At 44.8% G+C, this 18,885-nt stretch overlaps 2 protein-coding genes across 2 annotated transcripts; one reads left to right on the top strand and one right to left on the bottom strand.

The window, feature by feature from the left end:
- The first annotated feature begins 2,158 nt into the window (after positions 1 to 2,158).
- On the top strand, positions 2,159 to 3,712 carry LOC142216720 (E3 ubiquitin/ISG15 ligase TRIM25-like). Its single transcript, XM_075284756.1, has one exon. It carries the CDS (start codon positions 2,159 to 2,161, stop codon positions 3,710 to 3,712), a length of 1,554 nt encoding a protein of 517 aa, XP_075140857.1.
- An 8,026-nt stretch (positions 3,713 to 11,738) lies between these two features.
- Positions 11,739 to 15,549, bottom strand: LOC142216408 (uncharacterized). Its single transcript, XM_075284209.1, has 2 exons — positions 15,465 to 15,549; positions 11,739 to 13,991 (listed from the first exon to the last, which is right to left on the bottom strand). The coding sequence occupies exons 1-2, from the start codon at positions 15,481 to 15,483 to the stop codon at positions 12,175 to 12,177; spliced, it is 1,836 nt and encodes a 611-aa protein (XP_075140310.1). The 5' UTR covers positions 15,484 to 15,549; the 3' UTR covers positions 11,739 to 12,174.
- Between the last annotated feature and the right edge of the window lie 3,336 nt (positions 15,550 to 18,885).

Here is an 18,885-nt window from a genome sequence, read left to right as displayed (position 1 = left end):
CTATCACTTTAGCTTCATTGCATCGTTTAATAAGTGCTGCTCCACTGATTCTGGTGCACTTGGAAATTTTTCTCTAGCCTCCATTATTCCCCAGCAAGAATTTCTGTTAAAAAAGTTAAAGTTAAAGGGGCTCTATCAGCAAAATTATGCCATTTGAGCTCCGCTAATTACGCCTTCATCTTCTTTTCTTCCGGAATGAAGAAGTTCGCAAGCGTACTGCGCACGCTCCGGCACCATTTTAGTCTTAGTTCTAAGTTCCCCTTAGAACTACGCGAGCGCAATACGCTCGCAAACTTCTTCATTCTGGAAAAGAAGATGGAGGCGGGGAAAAAGAGGCCAGGAGGACGTCGCTGGAAGAAGACACAGAGGAAGGCGTGCCAGCAAGATAACATCCACCAGTGAATGAACCGCCCACCGTGCACGGGTAAGTATGATTTTAATCATCGTTTTCAGGGTACTATTTAAAAACGGGGGGAGCTTTTAAAATAGCAGTGCCTGAATAGCCTTTTTAAAGGCTATTCAGGCATATGTGGGGCTCATACGGCATAATTTTGCTGATAGAGCCCCTTTAAAGTTAGAAAGCTACACAAGACACATAAAAAGGAGCGAAACTACTGTGGGCACCAATCACAATGAGCCCTGTACGGGTACTTGCTCTTGTCAATGGCTGTCTCTACTTAGGCTCCAGGGGGCACCACACATTGCATCCCAATGCTGAACTACATCGGGACATTGCGTCCTTGTGCTGTTCATCTTTCAGATGTAAAATGATGGAGGCGATGGGTAGAAGTGGGGATGGGTAAGTGAAAATAAATCCAGTAAATAACAGCCTAAAGTATCTCTGTGGAGGCAGTATTTTGTGTGGGCGCCTGTAACTAGACCAGGGCCTATAATGGGGGCATTTACAGTTTGGGGGTCTTTAACAGGGGCACTTACTGTACAGGGCCTTTACGAGGGACAGTATTCTGTATAGGAGCCAATAAAGGGGCAATATACTATATTGGGGGAGCCTGCAAAGGAGACAATATACCTTGGTTGGGTCAATAAAAAGACAATATATTGTGGGTAGTCAGTAAAGGGGTGCAGCACCATGTAGAGGCTGCTGGACCTCTCCACCTCTCCTCTATTGGTCCCTGGCCCTCTTTTTCCGGGTGGTTCAGGGAGTGGGCCAGTGTGGCAGCGCGTGAGGGTTGCTGAGCCCCTCCTGAACCGGACCGTAGACTTCCACCTCAGGGGGTCATGCAACGTGCTGGAGCGTATTTAAATTTGGTTCTCGCTCCGGCTCACCACTGGCTATACAGTAAACCTGCAAGTTAGCTCCTTCTGCCTTTTGCCCTGTGTGTCTCTGCCTTTGATCTCCTGGTTAGCTTTCATGACTCTGCTTTTTGCCTCTCAAATTTGTACTGTGACATCTCCTGTTGACGACTCCAGTTTGCCTTTAGACCTCTGCTTCTTGAACCTGTTTTTGTACCGCTCTGCTCTCTTGTTACCGACCCTGCCTGCTCAACCTTCCTTCTGGATTACTCTTCTGTACTGTGCTGACCTCACGTTGATGACTCAGATTGGACGACTACTCTTTGGTGTACTGCTGCCGTCTACTGACTACCGCCAACCGTTTTCCTTCTGGTTTTTCAGACCTTTATCTCAACCTGAAAACCTGCTGGTAAGTGATCCCATTTTCTGGTTCTCTTGTGACTAGTGGTCCGCTGGGCATCCAGCTTTCCCTGACCTGTACCGCCCTGCCCGATGGTCGCCTCCAAGTCTATCCCCACCATCGGGGGCTCTGGTGAACAACTCTGGAGGGTCGGGGTTGGTGCATCCCGGGGTGTGCAGGACGCTCAGTGCAATATTTTGCCATTTTGATCAGTGTTTCTGGTACTGGTACTCATTATTTGCTTGGTGCTGCATCTGTATCCTAACAGTTGATCTTATAGCAGTATTCCACTGGGACACTATAAAGTTGATCCAAAGTTATTGTATTCTATGATCTGAATGCAGGCCTAAGGTATTCAGGTATGACATTTGCCAAAACTGAAAAGGCAAAACTTACTCTAACATTCACTTCTGAGATTTCAAGAGTTAATTCTTATGTGGAAACTCTCCACCCTTCTTACGTCAAGAAACTTTTTGTTTTTTGCTTCCTGTTCTTCATACTATGATGGCGTCTGCTGATCTGAAGGACGAGCTGAACTGCTCCATCTGCTTGGATCCCTATACAGACCCCGTATCCCTGAGATGTGGACACAACTTCTGCCGCTCATGTATTGTGAATGTGCTGGATATACAGGAGGCGGATGGAGTGTATTCCTGTCCTGACTGCAGAGCAGAATATCCCGAGCGTCCAGGTGTGGGAAAAAAACGAAAGCTATCTGATATGGAGGAGACCGGAATATGCTGTATTTACTGTATTCAGTCTCCTGTATCGGCTGTGAAGTCATGTCTGCAGTGTGAGCTTTCCTTGTGTCATGAACATCTCGAGGCCCATAACAAGTCAGTGAATCATATTCTACTTGAACCTACTGTGTCATTTGAGAGTAGAAAATGCTCCACACACAATGAGGTCCTGAAGTATTACTGTCCTATGGACGCCGCTTGTATCTGTGTGTCCTGCTGGGTGATCGGAGACCACAAGGGACATGATGTGAAATCACTGGAAGAGACCTCTGAGAGGGAGAAGGAGAATCTAAAATCTGTCATTGAGACACTCAAATCCAAAAGAGAAGAGGACAGAATAGGAATCCAGAATCTAAAGGTTCATGGGAGAAAACAGGAAGAAAAATCAGTCAAACTTTCTGAAAAAGTCACTCGTATATTTACTGATCTCCGGCAAACGTTGGATGATATAGAGAAGAGAGTCAAGAGGAAGATTTCCAGACAGAAGTATCAAGAATCACAATCAGTCGGTGACCTGGTCAAGAAGATGGAGCTACTCGAGGATGAACTGACCAAGATAATAAACCAACTTGAGGGGATATATAATATCAGTGATCCATTCGCCTTCCTGCAAGAACATGTAAACAGTGGTGACATCAGCGATAGGAGCTGTGATGTCATCTGTGACGTAAAAGATGCCCATGGCTTGGATGAGGGTAAAGTCTTACTGAAATTACAAAGGAAACTATTACGCCTTGTCAATAATAACATTTATCAGAAGATGAGCAAGATAAAGAGACAGTTCTCAGTGTTGAAGAAATCAGACCTATTACTGGACATAGACACGGCTCATGATAACATTATTATATCCCAGGATCTCAGATCTGCCTCGTATACGGCTACATCACAGGACAGACCCGATGGGCCCAAGAGGTTCAAGTCCTGTCAGGTGTTCAGCACTCGCCGCTTCTCCTTCGGGAGACATTACTGGGAGGTGGATGTGAGCAAAGCCAAGAAATGGATCATCGGAGTGGCCGGGAAAAGTCTGGAGAGGAAGGTGAATGGGCATGAGTCTTTTATTGGTTATAATAAGAAATCCTGGGGATTGATGGTCACTAATTTTCTTGTAGCGCGTCATAACAAAATCAGTAAACGTTTGGTATCAGATTCTCCTCTGCAGGCTGTAGGGATCTATCTGGACTATGAGGCCGGGCTTCTGTCCTTCTATGAGCTGTGCGACCCCATCAGACACTTACACACCTACACCACCGCCTTCCCTGAGCCACTTTATGCCGCTTTCTATGTGTCCAAAAATTGCACCATTAGGATATTGGAATAACTCTGAAGCCCTATAGTGATTACTCCTTCTATCAGAATCCGGTGTTCCTTTCCTAATACATCTTTAGTGGTTCAGTCTTCTTCTGTTTTAATGATACACAGCCCCAGATCCTCTCCATGGACATAGATTCAAAAGGTAACATCCTGACTACCTGCAGCCATCAGGAAAGGGACCTAAGTAGTTAACTGCATACTGATTTATTACAGGAAACAAAATGGTGTCCACGGTTGGACGTTCTCTTTTCAGGGATCAAAATAAGTAATAGATCTCATCTTCTGTACTGGCTGCTCCGTGCATGGAATCACGTATTGCCTTGTAATTGGCCGGGAGCAAGTGGTGCTTACAGACCCCAATATCACTTACTGCAAATAGACCCCCAAGCTCCTTATCCATTCCTTGCTCCAGAGCTCAGAGAAGAGGCAGGCAATCCATGGAGTTGCGAGTGGTATGTGCTGTTGTAGTCTGTAAGCATTTCTCAGTCCCTGGGCATATGGGAATGGCGGCCATTTTCTGGGGCAAAATAGAGCCATAGTATTGTGTGGTACTAGATTCGGCCATCATACTCTGTGGGAACAGAAGGGGTCATTCCACTACCCTGTTTCCCCGAAAATAAGACATGTTCTTATAATTAATTATCTAACGAAATATATGACCTTTCTTATTTTTGGGGGATGTTTTATGCAGCGGCTGGAGCAGGGAACAATCGGCAAACAAAGCGGGGAACAAGCGCTGTCTTATTTTCGAAGAAACAGGGTATGTGTGAGGGCAGAAGGGGCCATTATACTGTGTGGGGACAGAAGAGACTGTATGTGTGGGCAAAAGGAAGCCATTATACTGTGTGAGGGTAAAATGGGGCCATTGTATTGTATGGGGGTAAAATAGGGTCATTATATTGTGTGATATTAAAATGGGGCCATTATATTGTATAAAAACATAAGGAGGCAATTATACTGTATGTGGGGGGGGGGGAGGGAACCTTTAAACTGTTATGGGAGCTTAAGGGGGTCATTATGCCATAAGGGGTTAATATTCTGTTACGCTACATACTTACCATCCACTATACCGCTAACATCCTAACATTCTCTAAAAATCTGTACATTGGCACAACCACATTTTTTAGTGCTACAATGCATTTCATAGGACAAATGCCACAACTTTGAGAAATATTACACATTTTACGTCACACGCTCTTTGCCATCTGTCCCTTCTTGCTAAATGACCACATGTAGACCAACAAAATGTCAGGGGCAAATAAGAGGAAATATGACCACAGGATCAGACTACAAAGGGTTTATTGTCTGTTCCATGGAGACACATAGATCTGCACTGTCGTTTGTATAAAAACAGATGAGTTTTAAGGATTTTTCTGAGACCGTCCAATAAACTAGAGTATGTGATAAATCCACATCAGATGCCAGGTGAAAGCAATCTGATGTGAAAGTCACACTCGCTACTGTATTAGGAGGGAGCAGGACTCCATACTGATGTTTACAGATCACGTATGTTTTGTATCATTTTGTTTGTTAAATTCTTATTCAATTTACTTACAATAAAAAAATTCTGAAGGCAAATTTTCACTAGTGCTTTATGAAGGGTTAAATCAATACTTTCTTCTCTAGAAGCCACTACTCCACATACTGGACATTATCTTCCAACACATCAGACTGGCACTGAGTGCTGTAATGTAGTGTAAGGGGATGGGTCCGGTCTCCACTTCAATTCGGCAGGTTTCCGTCTTCTGCCCCGAGAAACTGGACAGGGGACAGAAACCCGGCAGTCAGATTTCAAACCCCTTCACTTGAATGGGTTTGAAAAGTGACCGCCCGTGTGCGTCTTCTGCCTGTCCGCAGCGAAACTGTTTTTTGTAACCGGACACAAAGTCGGACATGCAGGACTTTGCATCTGGTTAAAAAAAACGTTTTCCCTGAGGACAGGAGAAAGACGCACACGGGCAGTCACTTTCCAAACCCATTCAAGTGAAGGGGTTTGAAAACTAACCACTGAGTTTTCATCCCCTGTCCAGTTTCCCGGTGCAGAAGACGGAAACCCGCTAAAGCGGAGACCGGGCGCTGGTGTGAACCTACCCTAACTCTTGCACACTAATCCTTCTCTATTGTTGACTCATCCAATATTCAACTATGCAGGGTAGAATTCCACTACAATATACATAACCTTAATTTAATAAATTTCTTTAATAAAAAGGTTAAATAGTGATAGTCCCAGTACAGACCTCTAGAGTACTCCACTAGCAAGATTAGTCCAGTTAATAGGACCCATTTATGACTCCTGGCATTGAACATGGTCTTGTAGCCAATTTTGGATTCAGTCACACATATTCATTTCTAAACCAATGGACCTTCACCCTAATTTCCATATGTGAGGGGAGCTATCAAATATCCATGTAACAAACTCTGCAAGTGGAAGCAATTGAAATGACAGCCAGGGTCACATGGAGATCAAAGAGAATGTTAGTGACCGCAGGGAAATAAGATGTCGCTGGTGAGATATTTGGGTTACTTGGGCACCAGGTCCTCAGATTATATTTATAATGATGTCATCAAACATATTCTTGCTCCCTGACCCAATTCTGACTCCTCTGCATTGGAGTAATCCAGGTTGGGCCTTGATCTCCAGTCTGTGTCTTCACTTCAAACGACCCAAGTACATTACACAGGTAAGTGACTACAGCCGTCTGCTCTGCTCAGATACACTCATTTTGACATTGATGAAATATAATATTGGCCTCCCATATAACATATTATGGAAGAATGATGGTTCAATATGATGGCATTCCTGTAATCTTCCTTTATGCACACATGGTGACTGCATGGTGGAGACACATTGTCCGTACTCCTATTTATCATCATCGATCATTAATTTATCATTACGATCATGTAATCGAAAACCAAAATGCAAGTTTTCCATGAATAAAGAGTATGATACAGTGTTGGGTATGATGCTTCCAAATCATGTATGGATTCAATGGGTTATTCATTTCTCATCCTTCTATGAGATGGTGCAGCATCCCAGAGTGACACTGCTTAAATGTCTGTTGTGTTTGGTGCCTCTGGTTATGTTATGTGATGCGTAAATGTATGTTATGTTTTGAAGCTTCCCAATTATGTTCCCATAATGTGTTCTTCCGTACTGTTCCCTCTATTCTGAATGACTTGGATCAGCTCTGACCAATTCCAGGCCGATGGGTGGGGTTTGAGAGACTTTTGGTCTCTGCAGAACTTTTAAGGCCTCAGTTTGAGCAGTTAGTGTTGGCAGTGGCAGTGGCATAACTACTGCCCTAGCAGCAGAGGCAGCTGCCACTATGGGGTACAATACTGTGTGGAGGGGCCACTAGGGGGGATAATACTGTGTGGAGAGGCCACTATAGGGGATAATACTGTGTGGAGGGACCACTGAGGGACATAATAGTGTGTGCAGGGGCCACTAAGGGACATAATACTGTGTGCAGGGGCCACTATGGGGTATAATACTGTGTTCAGGGGCCACTATGGGGCATAGTAGAGCGCGCAGGAATGCGTAGGAGGGGGTCGAGGTCTTCGGCGTCGATGTCGGTCGGGGGGGGCCCATGTCAAAAGTTCGCCACAGGGCCCCGCGATTCCTAGTTACGCCACTGAGTGTTGGCACTGTTAGACCTGAGCTCTGTTTTGTTCTATTCAGCCCCTGAGGAAGAAGATTACAAGGCCTTCCTATAGACAGCCCTGAGACAGGGAAGATTTGCCATCTTCTGTACTGAGTGTGCCAGGAATAGTGAAGGAGTCCTGTTTGCTAGGACTTGTTATTCGGGAACCACCTGATAAAATAAGATAATCCTTTAATAGTCCCACCATGGGGAAATTCAGTGTTACAACATCATGGATAATACAGTATTACAAGAAAAGAACACATACAAGCTCAGAATAGCAGATAGAAAAAATACTAGGAATCATAGCAACTACCGTATATACTCGAGTATAAGCCAACTTTTTCAGCACATTTTTCATACTGAAAAAGCTCTCCTCGGCTTATACTCGAGACAGGGTCCACGGAGCACAGAAAACTGGAAGAACCTGCATAAATTAAATGAAGGGGGAGGTCCTTTAGTGCTACTGCTCTGTCATTAGGTCACATGACTGTGATGTCATCAAAGGTCCTGGAGTCACTGGTATGTAATATCTGCAGATAAGGTTGAGTCTAAATCTTAGTAGCTCCGCCCACACCAGAGTCCGATCACATGGTCATGACGTCATCAGAGGTCCTTTAGCCCACTAGGATTTAGCATCTACCCTGCGGATAAGTCAGTGGCCAATATGTGCAGGATTCATTGTGTCTTATAGAAGATGTCTGTCCTATCGAGGAGAGGAAGTTACAGTAAAGTGAAAGTAAAACACAGGTACCTTCCTTTAGTTACAATTCCTATTAAAGTCAGGCATTTGGGGTTATTAATTTAGTATCAGTAACTCCATGTGCCTCACATTAATAGCAGTTAACCCCATCATGTCCCTTATATTAACCCCTGTGTGCCCCATATAAGGGTTACTAATATGTGAGACACATGGGGGGACTCATAAAGGACTTTATTTGTGAAGACATCTAATTAGTACCTCCATATGTCCCACATATCAGTAACTCTTATGCGAGGCACACAGGGGGTTAATGTGAGGGACATGATGGGGTTAACTGCTATTACTATGAGGCACATGGAGTTACTAAGCTGTAATGCACATGCCACATCTGCAATGATGGATTTCCCCCCCCCAGGCTTATACTCGAGTCAATAAGTTTTCCCAGTATTTTGTGGTAAAATTAGGGGCCTCAGTTTATATTCAGGTCAGCTTATACTCAAGTATATACGGTATATAAGGTCGGGCGTCTTCATCTTTGATTCTGTTAATTTAAATCGGCACACCGAACAAAAAAGGTTGCCTACTCCTAATCTAGAGAGCAAAATCCCAGGAGAGATAGACAGACTGGAAGATCAAGTGTCATTGCCAATCTCCAATCTGATCAGACAGCTAAAGATACAGAAAATGGTGCCATCATGGCAAATTAACACATCAAAAGAGCTACATGATATTACTGATCTGAAGATAGAGAGTTCCCAGTGATGGAAAAGTCAGAATTATTACTTACTGGATATAGATATGGATCATAACATTGTTGTTATAACACAGAATATCAGATCTGCCTCTTATACAGCTACGTCACAGAACAGACCCAATGGACCCTAAAGGTACAAATCCTGTAATGATCTCCTGCCGCTTCTCCTCTGGCAGACAGTACTGGGAGTTGGATGTGAGTGAATCAGAGAGAGGGATGATGGGGGTGGCTGGGGAAAGGTGAACAGAAGAGACGTTTATATTAGTTATAATGAGTAAACCTGGGGTTTGCAGGGGAGGTGTCAATCAGAAGGGGCCATAACTGGTGCCCTGTTTCTGACTTGATGGTGGATATTGCCGCACTGCGGCATGAGGCCAATACGCTGGGTTGGAGTCCCTGTCTGTTCGTAGCTACACCATCCTGTACTGTATATAGTGTACAACAGTAGAGCCGCAGGGACTCATAGTGCCATAGATCACTAGGATTTAAGTCTCGGTCTCCAGACTCCAGACAGGGTTTGGGCCAGGAAATCCAGCCAATGTACAGACAAAATTATTTCCCTCATGTGCACTTAAAGTGACAGCAGCCATATAGGGTCTTGTTCCTCTATGGAAGAAAATTAATTGTTCCTGACTGCACCACAAAGAGTTTTTTTAAACATCTCAGTAGGTAACACTGTATTGTACCGTACTTGTTATATAGTAGATATACAGTACTTTCACCAGCAGGTGGCACCAGAATCTCTGCTTGGCTAGTGATGCTTCCTCCTATTCACATAGGTTTCACGCCATATCCAGACAAGGAGGTAAAGTAGGTTGGAATGAAGGCTGGATTGAGTGTGAAGTTGGCCAGAAACACTGTATTAGTTGTCACTGTATGTGGGGTGCTGTCGCTGCATTGTATTTAGGGTCAATTTAAGATCTCTGGATACCACTGACTGTCCTAGAGCTGCTGACTGATGGTGCTCTCCTCAAGAACCACCACAACTCTTCTTCAGAATAGACTCCCTTATTGGCAACTGCACTCCTCAAGACCCCAGCTGTAGAGCCCCCAGCCCTATATCCAGAGGTAGGAAAAGCATTGTGGACATCCAAGGCAAAGGCTTCAAAATGACCCCCAATCCCTCCAGTATAGCTCAGTAGGTGTTGAATGAAAACCATTCATATTACATCTAGGGCAATTTATCTAAAAGCCAAAAGAAGCAGCCAGGGAAATATTGTGATAGTGTCCCCCTTCATCTGCCCCCACAGTTTAAAGAGGACCTTTCACCTCCTGGGGCACATGTGATGTAATATACTGCATTGAATTAAGTGCACTATCAGCTTTCACGTTCTGTGCCCCAGCTGAAGAGCTATTGGTGCCGTTACTGTAGCTCTTCAGTGTCAGAAGGGTGTTTCTTACAGTCTGTCAGAAACGCCCTTCGTCACATTAGCGTCTATTGCGCTGTACTGTGAGAGGGGCGTTCCTTATTGCCTAGGGATGACGCTGAGCGGTGAGGAACACCTCCCCTACTCCAAATAGGACTTGTCCATAGATTAGTACTAGGCCCACTCTTACAGTACAGCACAATAGACACTACTGTGAGGAGGGGCGTTCCTGACTGTACCAGCACTGATAGCTCTTCAGCGGGGGCAGAGAACAGGAAAGTCAATAGTGTGCTCTCGGCTTTCTAGCGGTGTATTACACCACATGTGCCCGAGGAAGTGAAAGCCCTCTTGTGCTATCCCACAGTTTAATGTCTCCCTTAAGTTTCCTCCTGTTTAATGTCTCCCTCCAGCTACCCCCACAATTTAATGTTCCTCTCCTACAAAACTAAAATTTAAAACAAAACATTAAATACTCATCTCTCCTTGCTCCCCTGCTATCTCGGGTCCGAAGTCATCCGGAAGGTGCAAGCACATCAAATCACTCCTGTAGCTCCCAGGGAAGAGAGGGGGATGATTGGTGAAGCAGGGAGTGGACGACCCCCTGCTTCATCATTGTATGCAACTCCACTAAGGTCGCAGTCCGTAATGGTGTGACAGCATATACAGGACTGTCCTTTTGTTCCAAGGGAGCCTCCACTACCATAGTGCACCGTTGGCCATATCGTGAAAGTGGTTCTGGTTACATGGGATGGGTCTGGAGATCATTACTGGTATGAAAGTAGAGCAGAATAACCAAAGTATCTGGCCCTAAAGTAGAAAAGGAAGCGGGGTGATGTAATGGAGTGGTTTTTGTTGTTTTCGGAGACGGAGATATGCTTTACTGACTTTATAACTAACCTTGCATGATACCTCCATGAGCATCTGTTACATCGGTGGATCACTCTATAAATGAGTTCCTTAATGACAGGAAACGTTTTACAGAAGGAAAGATCAAGTGTCACTGCCAGTCTCTGATCTGATCAGGCGTCTGAAGATGCAGAAACTGGCATTGCCTTGCTAATGAAAGTAGAAGCGCTGTATAATATTACTAGAATTGTACCTATAACTATGATGTAAAAAAAACCTAGAACACACCAACAGCAGTAACATCATATATATAGAGCAGCCTGTAATCGAAGGTAATACCACACAAGCCTGGGAGTTTTCAATAGGCTTACGACTGTCATGGCAACGGTTCGTCGGCCCCAGATCTCATTCTGGGGATCGCAGATCCTTTGCAAAATGGCGGCATCCATGTACTGACAGGAAAATGGTGTCTCTGTCAACTTTGACTAAGGCGCCAGGGGCCTTAATGTTCACGATTAGTATAACAGAGCAGAGCATCATCGGCATATTTAAACGTCCGACATCTGCCATACAATTATAGTGGATGTCAGTAATGGGTTAAAATCTACAATAATTTTGCGTACACAGCTCCTATACAGATCTCTGTGTCTCCATGGTTACAGACAACAATTGTAATGAACGGTTAAGAAAACAGCACCACAACTGTCAGGCAATGGAATTTGTCTTTGTTTTATGTGCATATAGTTCAATAGAAGTCAGTCCACTATAGAAGAAATGTGCATGCATTGTATACGGGTATACTAGTCCTCCAGGAACACCTACCGCAGACTTACTAGCGTATTGTTCCTTAAAGGAAACCTCCAATTAAAATGAGAATATTATATGTATTCCTTACCTGCCGCCTTAAGAGCCTCTTTGTATCTGCTGTGATAGTATGGTGTCTAGCTATAGCAATGTGTGGCTGTTATACTAATGGCTGTTGCTACACATTCATGTGACAACTAAGTTCCACTCATGGTGGGAAAAATGTATAAGGTTGACTAGGTTTTACATTTCCAAAAAAATTATCAAGTCTGGCGTCCTACAGAAGTGTCATGACTGTAATATTGTGTAAGAGATGTAAACCACCCAAAGTTTGTTGCCCTCCTGAATTTATCAAGGACACTGGGAAAAATGTTCATCATTCAAGTCACGCAAGTCCTGTCCTGCAACCTGCGGAGGACTTGCACAAGTAATGTTGTTGTAGATGTAGCTAGGAGGACTGGTATCATAACCCTCCGACATGGACTGTACCACTTTGGGGATAACCGTGGCATTTCTTATCGAAAAATCTCTTAGGTCTTTCAGGGAACAGCCACAATCCCAGTGGTTCCCGTGTAACCACAGCTGTTGAATTGGAGAACTCATGAACAAGGAACTGACCGAGATGGTTTTCAGTGGGTTTCTTTGAAGGCTGAGATACCGAAGACGAGAAAATGGCTGAAAGATGTCTGTAGCAACAACATTCAACTGGTTGTCGGAAAGGTCAAGCCATTGTAGCCTCTGAAATGAACTGAAGGTCTCCGAAGAAAGGGTTTGCAGTTGGTTATTAGCCAGAATAAGGTAGGAAAGATCCTTAAGTCCCGAGAAGGATCTAGCTGAGAGTTGAGTCAGCTTATTGAATCTGAGGTCTAATTCCAGTAGATCTTGAAGGTCAGAGAAACTGTTGTCATCAATGACCGATATGTCATTACGCTGGAGAAAGAGTCGCCTAAGATTTGAGAGGCCTGAGAACATATGGGGCTTTATCCTACTTATACAACTGTTTTCCATATGCAAGCTATGAAGCTTTCCAAGACCTCGGAAACAATTTTCGTAAAGTATCTTGAGGCAGTTCCCCGACAAGTTCATTACCGCCATGTTGAAGAGTCCCGTGAATGCTCCAGGACGGATCTCCTGAATGTTGTTGTTATTCAAAGACAAAAACTCAAGTTGTCCAAGACCTTCAAACACCCTTTCAACAAGAGCCCTGAGCTTGTTGTTACTCAGATTGAGCTCCTCTAAAAACTGCAGATCCTTGAAGACCTTGGGTCTTAAGCTGGTAAGAGAATTGTTGGACAATCTAAGAACATGGAGACTTAGTAAACCAGCAAAGGTGTCTTCAGAAAGGGCAGATAGACGATTTTGGGACAGATCCAACCATCGCAGGGACTTCATGCCAAAGAAAGCTCTAGAAGCAATGGTAGAGATGATGTTGTGATTCAGATACAACTTCTGGAGCTTGTGTAATTTGATAAAAATATGAGCTTTCAACCCCCGTAACATGTTCCCACTGAGATCTAGTTCCTTCAGTTCCACCAAGCTGACAAACAGAGGAGAATGGACATATGTCAGATGGTTTCCAGCCAAAATGAGCTCTCTTAGGTTAGGTAGGTCATGAAACACAGTGTCTGGCAAGGCCACCAGTGAGTTCCAGCCCAAGTTTAGGTACCAAAGGTTTGAAAGACCCGCAAATAAACCATCTTCAATCTTTGTAAAGTAATTGTTGTTGAGGCTCAAGGAGACCAAGTTCTGGGTGTGAAGGAAGGTGTTAGGGGCCAAGAATTTCAACAAATTTCTTTCTAAGTGCAAATGGGCCAAAGCCTTGAGGCCATGGAGAGCGTGTGGCTCCAGACTAGTCAGGTGACTGCTCTGCAGGTTCAGAAAGTCAAGCTGAGATAAGTTCTTGAAAGCTTCGGTGGGCACGGTGGTGAGGTTGTTGCCATCCAGCCATAAGGCTCGAACATTGGTGGGCAGTAGATCTGGAATACGGGAAAGGTTCCGTGAGCTGCAGAAAATACTGTAATCTTCATTGTAGTCGTAACTGCAGATACAAGATGTTGGACATTTGGGCTCAGGAGATGCTGAATTTGTGTCTCCTTCACCGATCCGCGTCTCCGAGGCCAGACAATTCTTTGACACAAAACTGAAGAGAAGAATCACGGTTACAATCTCTGTGGAGATAGAAAATAGGAAATGGAATAAGACAAGGAATTGTCTCCACCACCATGCTTTACCCTGCAGCTATGATTATTAAGATTGTGTCTAAGTAACCTCAAGGTCAGGAGGAAGTCAGTGCATGGAGAGATGGTTTATATTATGAAGTATAGACTACAGCCATCTAAGACACCGTAGATTGAGGGAGGGGCTTCAATAAAAGGGGAGGAGCCTAGAGAACAGCTATAAACTTTGCCGTGTTCATCAGGCAATGACTGTCGCTTGTAACAATGGGACTGACAGTGATGTCAAACACCAAGTGGGTCAAACACTAAATGCCCCTCCCCCTCCTAACTGACAGTCTTGCCCTCTCCAGATATAACGGAGGGAGGGGGATATGTACATATTGATGTGTCCAAGGGACCAAACTCCAAAATATTTCCCGGAGTTGCCCTCATGTGTAAAGTTGTGAAATATACTATTCGGCCTCATCTGTTCCTTGGAAAGCTCGATCATAACCAACATGACCACAACATCCATGGACCGTCACCCAGCTTTTTCAAAACTTTGGCAAATCTATCAACTCCAATCCCACTGCATACCTGCACAGATTTGGCAGCCTCATGTATATATATATATACACCTACATACACATCTGGCCAGTGCACGGGGCATATCTATTACATTATAGGACAATATTCACTATTCACTCCTGAATTTTGGGAAGGTGTCAAAAACCGCTGGCATCATGCCGCCTGCTCGTGACTCAGCATGTCATGTGAGCCCGCAGGAGGGAATATTTGAGGGGAGAGGGGGGTGCATGTGAGATTTTATTAACCGTTCGAGACTGCCTATTAATTCTGCAGCTGAAGCGAGGGCGTCTTAAAGGGCAATGAACGAGAGTGATCTTCTATGGTTGGAGGTCATCAGCAAGACGTTGGTGCTTCCTATATGGGGTAATACACCCAAAATGTAAACCCCATACCCTTTCTATATATCTAGGACCCTGGGGGAAGAATCTCAACCCATGGGTGGTGTGAATCCCCATTAAAGTCCTCATGGAGGGGCGGTGTCATAAACTACCTTTGCTTTGTGGCCCTTTCACCAACATTATATACTATATATCTTTGGCCCCACATTTCGTATAGACCAGGAGTCATTTTTGGCAGCTGAAGACCCCCATAGTTGATTCTGGATGCTATTGGGATACAAGTCTACATCATACGTCATGCAGCATGCACACACAGTATAAAGTGCATATCTCGGCAGTGAATGTGTTAATGATGGCCACATTGGGCACCTTGTGAGCCACACCCCAGATGGGAGCTCAGCAGGTAGCACTGGATGCATTACTATGGCACTAACCGGACTCCCACTTCGCTTTGTTTCGTCCCAGTTTTCCAGGCGATATCCCAATCCACCCCCGAAGCCCCTGGACATAGGTAACAGGGCGTATCCCCAGGGCCGGCGGGGTTCTGAGGGTCACCTACCTGCACCTGTGGGTCCCATACTGACTGTCACATAGCAGAGTGGACACTGCGGCTCTGGGGTCACTGCGAGCACTGACAGGGTGATAACAGCGAGTGCTCCTGGCCAGCTACAAATAGGCTGGGTCCTGGAAAGCGCTCGCCTCGTTAACCCCCTCAGCGCTGGGGCACTGGGTTAACACGTTGGTTACTAGGTGGCTGACTATTCATAGCTCATGATATCATAGACTGGGGAATTAAAGGGACGTGTCCTGGAAAGACTTTGCAGCATTAACCTATTCACTGCTTGGGGAAGGAGGGCGAGGGGGGTAGACCATTTACTAATCCGTTCACAGCTGGAAACAGTCAGCAAGCTTCTGTTGTGGGATCTGTTACTTGTTTGTGACTTTGCACGTATAATGTGTCACATTGGTGGTGGATGGGATTGTCTTATTAACCCCTCAAAACCCAGGGCCGCTAACCTGATGGCTGACGGTTTCCCCATTAACCCCTCAAAGCCTACTGCAGCTATCCTGCTTTCTGACGGTTTCCCTGTAATAACATTCATGGGTTTCTTATACTTTATGCGTGCGCTATCAGGGCACATGTTGTGAGGGGGTGAGGATGGACGTTCTGGACAGTGATGTGTACACAGGATTGCTGCCAGGTCACACAGGACTTTGTTTGCAAACAGAACTATTGATAAGACGCCATTACTGCTCGTAATTACTGTCATTACTGGATTACATCGGATGGAAATAATATGGTAGACAAAGCTAGAATAATGCCTGCTGTTACTGAGGTCTGCCAGCAGGAGGCGCTTCATACAGACTGATATAGTCACAGTGCTGAGGTCGGTATGTCTAGTGAGAAGGACCAAAAGAAATATAACGAACCAAGCGTGGCCGCGCTAATTAGGCGTATGAGACCTTGTAGATTTCACAGTCAGTTACCTTGTCTTACGCCTTTATGATACGTAATCAGGTATTAGTCACCGATTTTGTAGGGCAGCGTCTTTGGCTTACGACTCTTGGGTCGAACGGTATAAATGGAGGAACCGGTTGCGCGTTCCTTTCGGTGGAATGAAATGCTGGTACGCTGATGTAACAACAACATGATTTATTTAAGATAACGCGTTTCGGGGTCCTTTGGTGATCCACAGGCACCACAACTTCATCAGATCTTTAGTGTTAGGCGTTCAGAAGTGTATACAGGATAGGATTAGATACACAGCTCAGCAGACAGTATCACACATGGTAGGATTAGATACACAGATCAGCAGACAGTATCACACAGGATAGGATTAGATACACAGCTCAGCAGTATCACACAGGATAGGATTAGATACACAGCTCAGTAGTATCACACAGGATAGGATTAGATACACAGCTCAGCAGACAGTATCACACATGGTAGGATTAGATACACAGATCAGCAGACAGTATCACACAGGATAGGATTAGATACACAGCTCAGCAGACAGTCTCACACATGATAGGATTAGATACACGGCTCAGCAGTATCACACATGGTATATGTTATATGTACACATTGAGTCTTTCTTTCGGCCAAAGTCTGTTTCGCTTACTTGTGATTTGTCCGTCCCTCGCTCAGATGTGTGACCACTGATGGCTCGGCGGTCATTGCCCTGGGTTAGGCGGCTGCTCAGTACAATAGACACAAGTCATTCTGGATTTGGAAAGTTGTGTTTATGATGAGGACACACCTACAGCCGCACCATTGAACAACCTGACCATCATATCAAAGGGTTAATGGTATATTTGGGTGCATAAACTGATGTCTCCCCCCTCCCCAAACCTGACTGCCCAAAACTGCTTGAGACTGTTGATAGACCAAGTCCTGACCCCTGAGGACTGACCCTCTTACACCCACCTGATGAGCTCCAGTTGTTGTCAGACATGTGAGCGCTTACTTTAGTACCAGGAAGACAACAAGAAATGTAAATGCAGCTTTGACTGTGACTGGAGTATAAGGAATTGAAATCAAGCACTGTCCAATGTTTGGAATTCAGCCAGGCTATAAAGGGCATGTCTGACAGCGAAAACTAGATGAATTACATGTGAATGGAGTATAAGGCCAAGGCCACATGTAGCGAAACGTTGAGGAAAAAAATGACACGGAAATGCAATGTGTTTTTTCCTGCAGCGTTTTTCATTGCGTTTTCACAGAGTTTTCCTCTGCAGACTTTTTGTCCTTATTATAACTATACGGAAAAAAGCCAACGCTTCCACAGGTATAAACGACACGCTGAGATTTTTGCAAGCGTTTTTGAAAATGCAGCTTTTCCACTGCGGATTATTTTCTGCAATGCGTGCAAGGGCACTGTAAGGATGAGGCTCCACATTGCAGAAATGCAGCTTTTTTTTGTTGCAGATTTTGCTGTATTTTTTTTTAGCCAAATGGGAAATATATAGGAAGCTCTTATACTTCTCCCTTCTGCTCAATCCACTCCTGACTTTGGCTCAAAAAACTGCAGCAAAATCTGCAACAACAAAAAAGTAGCGTTTCTGCAACGTGGTGCGTCAGCCTAAGGCCGGGGCCCCATGGGACGTAAACGCTGTCATTTACCCACAGTGGAAAACGGGAAAACTTGCGTTGTTTTACAATCAAGGCATAGAGCAGGGGATTCTAGTGGATCCCAGGCCTACTCTGCGGTAAAATCCGCGGTGCCGACACCCCTCAATTTTCAAAATCAGCACAGTTTTGGAAATCGCAGCATGTCATTTATACCTACGGAAACGGAAAGGGGCGGTAGTCCACATACAATATGATAGTCGGCCACAATCAGGGGGTTTGGTCAGCTTTTCTTTAATGTGTTGGGGATGAAGGCTGACCACGCACTTTCAATATCTGTGCTGAGTATTGTACAGGGATCTGGGATCGCCGGGTGTTTACAGATCAGGGTTAGGGTTAGATAAAGAGCTGACACTGCAGACGCACTTCCAGGATTTTAATGTAACAAAATGTTCCAGAGAGGGCGACCTATAGACCTACTGTATGTCTACAAGCAAGGACACAGCAGACTGTACAGGAGAGCAGGGATTTCGAGGAATGTGTCAGATTACACCAAATAGGGAAGAGAGAGGAGGTAGTCACAAAAGACAAGGGAAGTGATATCTCTGCAGAACTAATCTCATCCCAATCATACTGAAACATGGAAAGTACAGAAAGAAAATATTGTGTTCACTTGTCACATGGTCAGCTACATCCTGGATTGATGTGGCTGATAACAGAGAGCAACAGATTGTATTCACCTGTCCCACAGTCAACCTCTCCTGACATGGCTGATAACAGATAGTAATAGATTGTATTCACCTCCCCTACAGTCGGCCTCTCCTCTCCTGACATAGATGATAACAGGGAGCAACAGATTGTATTCACCTCCCCTACAGTCGGCCTCTCCCCGTCTGACATGGCTGATAAC

The sequence above is a fragment of the Leptodactylus fuscus genome, chromosome 8, assembly GCF_031893055.1.
Source record: "Leptodactylus fuscus isolate aLepFus1 chromosome 8, aLepFus1.hap2, whole genome shotgun sequence".
In the NCBI taxonomy this organism is placed as follows: Eukaryota; Metazoa; Chordata; class Amphibia; order Anura; family Leptodactylidae; genus Leptodactylus; species Leptodactylus fuscus.
The sequence above is the reverse complement of the archived record's forward strand: the minus strand, read 5'-3'. Positions and strand labels throughout refer to the sequence as shown.

Bases quoted from the DNA above. Each gene is read 5' to 3' on its own strand.
- LOC142216720 (XM_075284756.1), top strand. From the start codon at position 2,159: ATGGCGTCTGCTGATCTGAAGGACGAGCTGAACTGCTCCATCTGCTTG.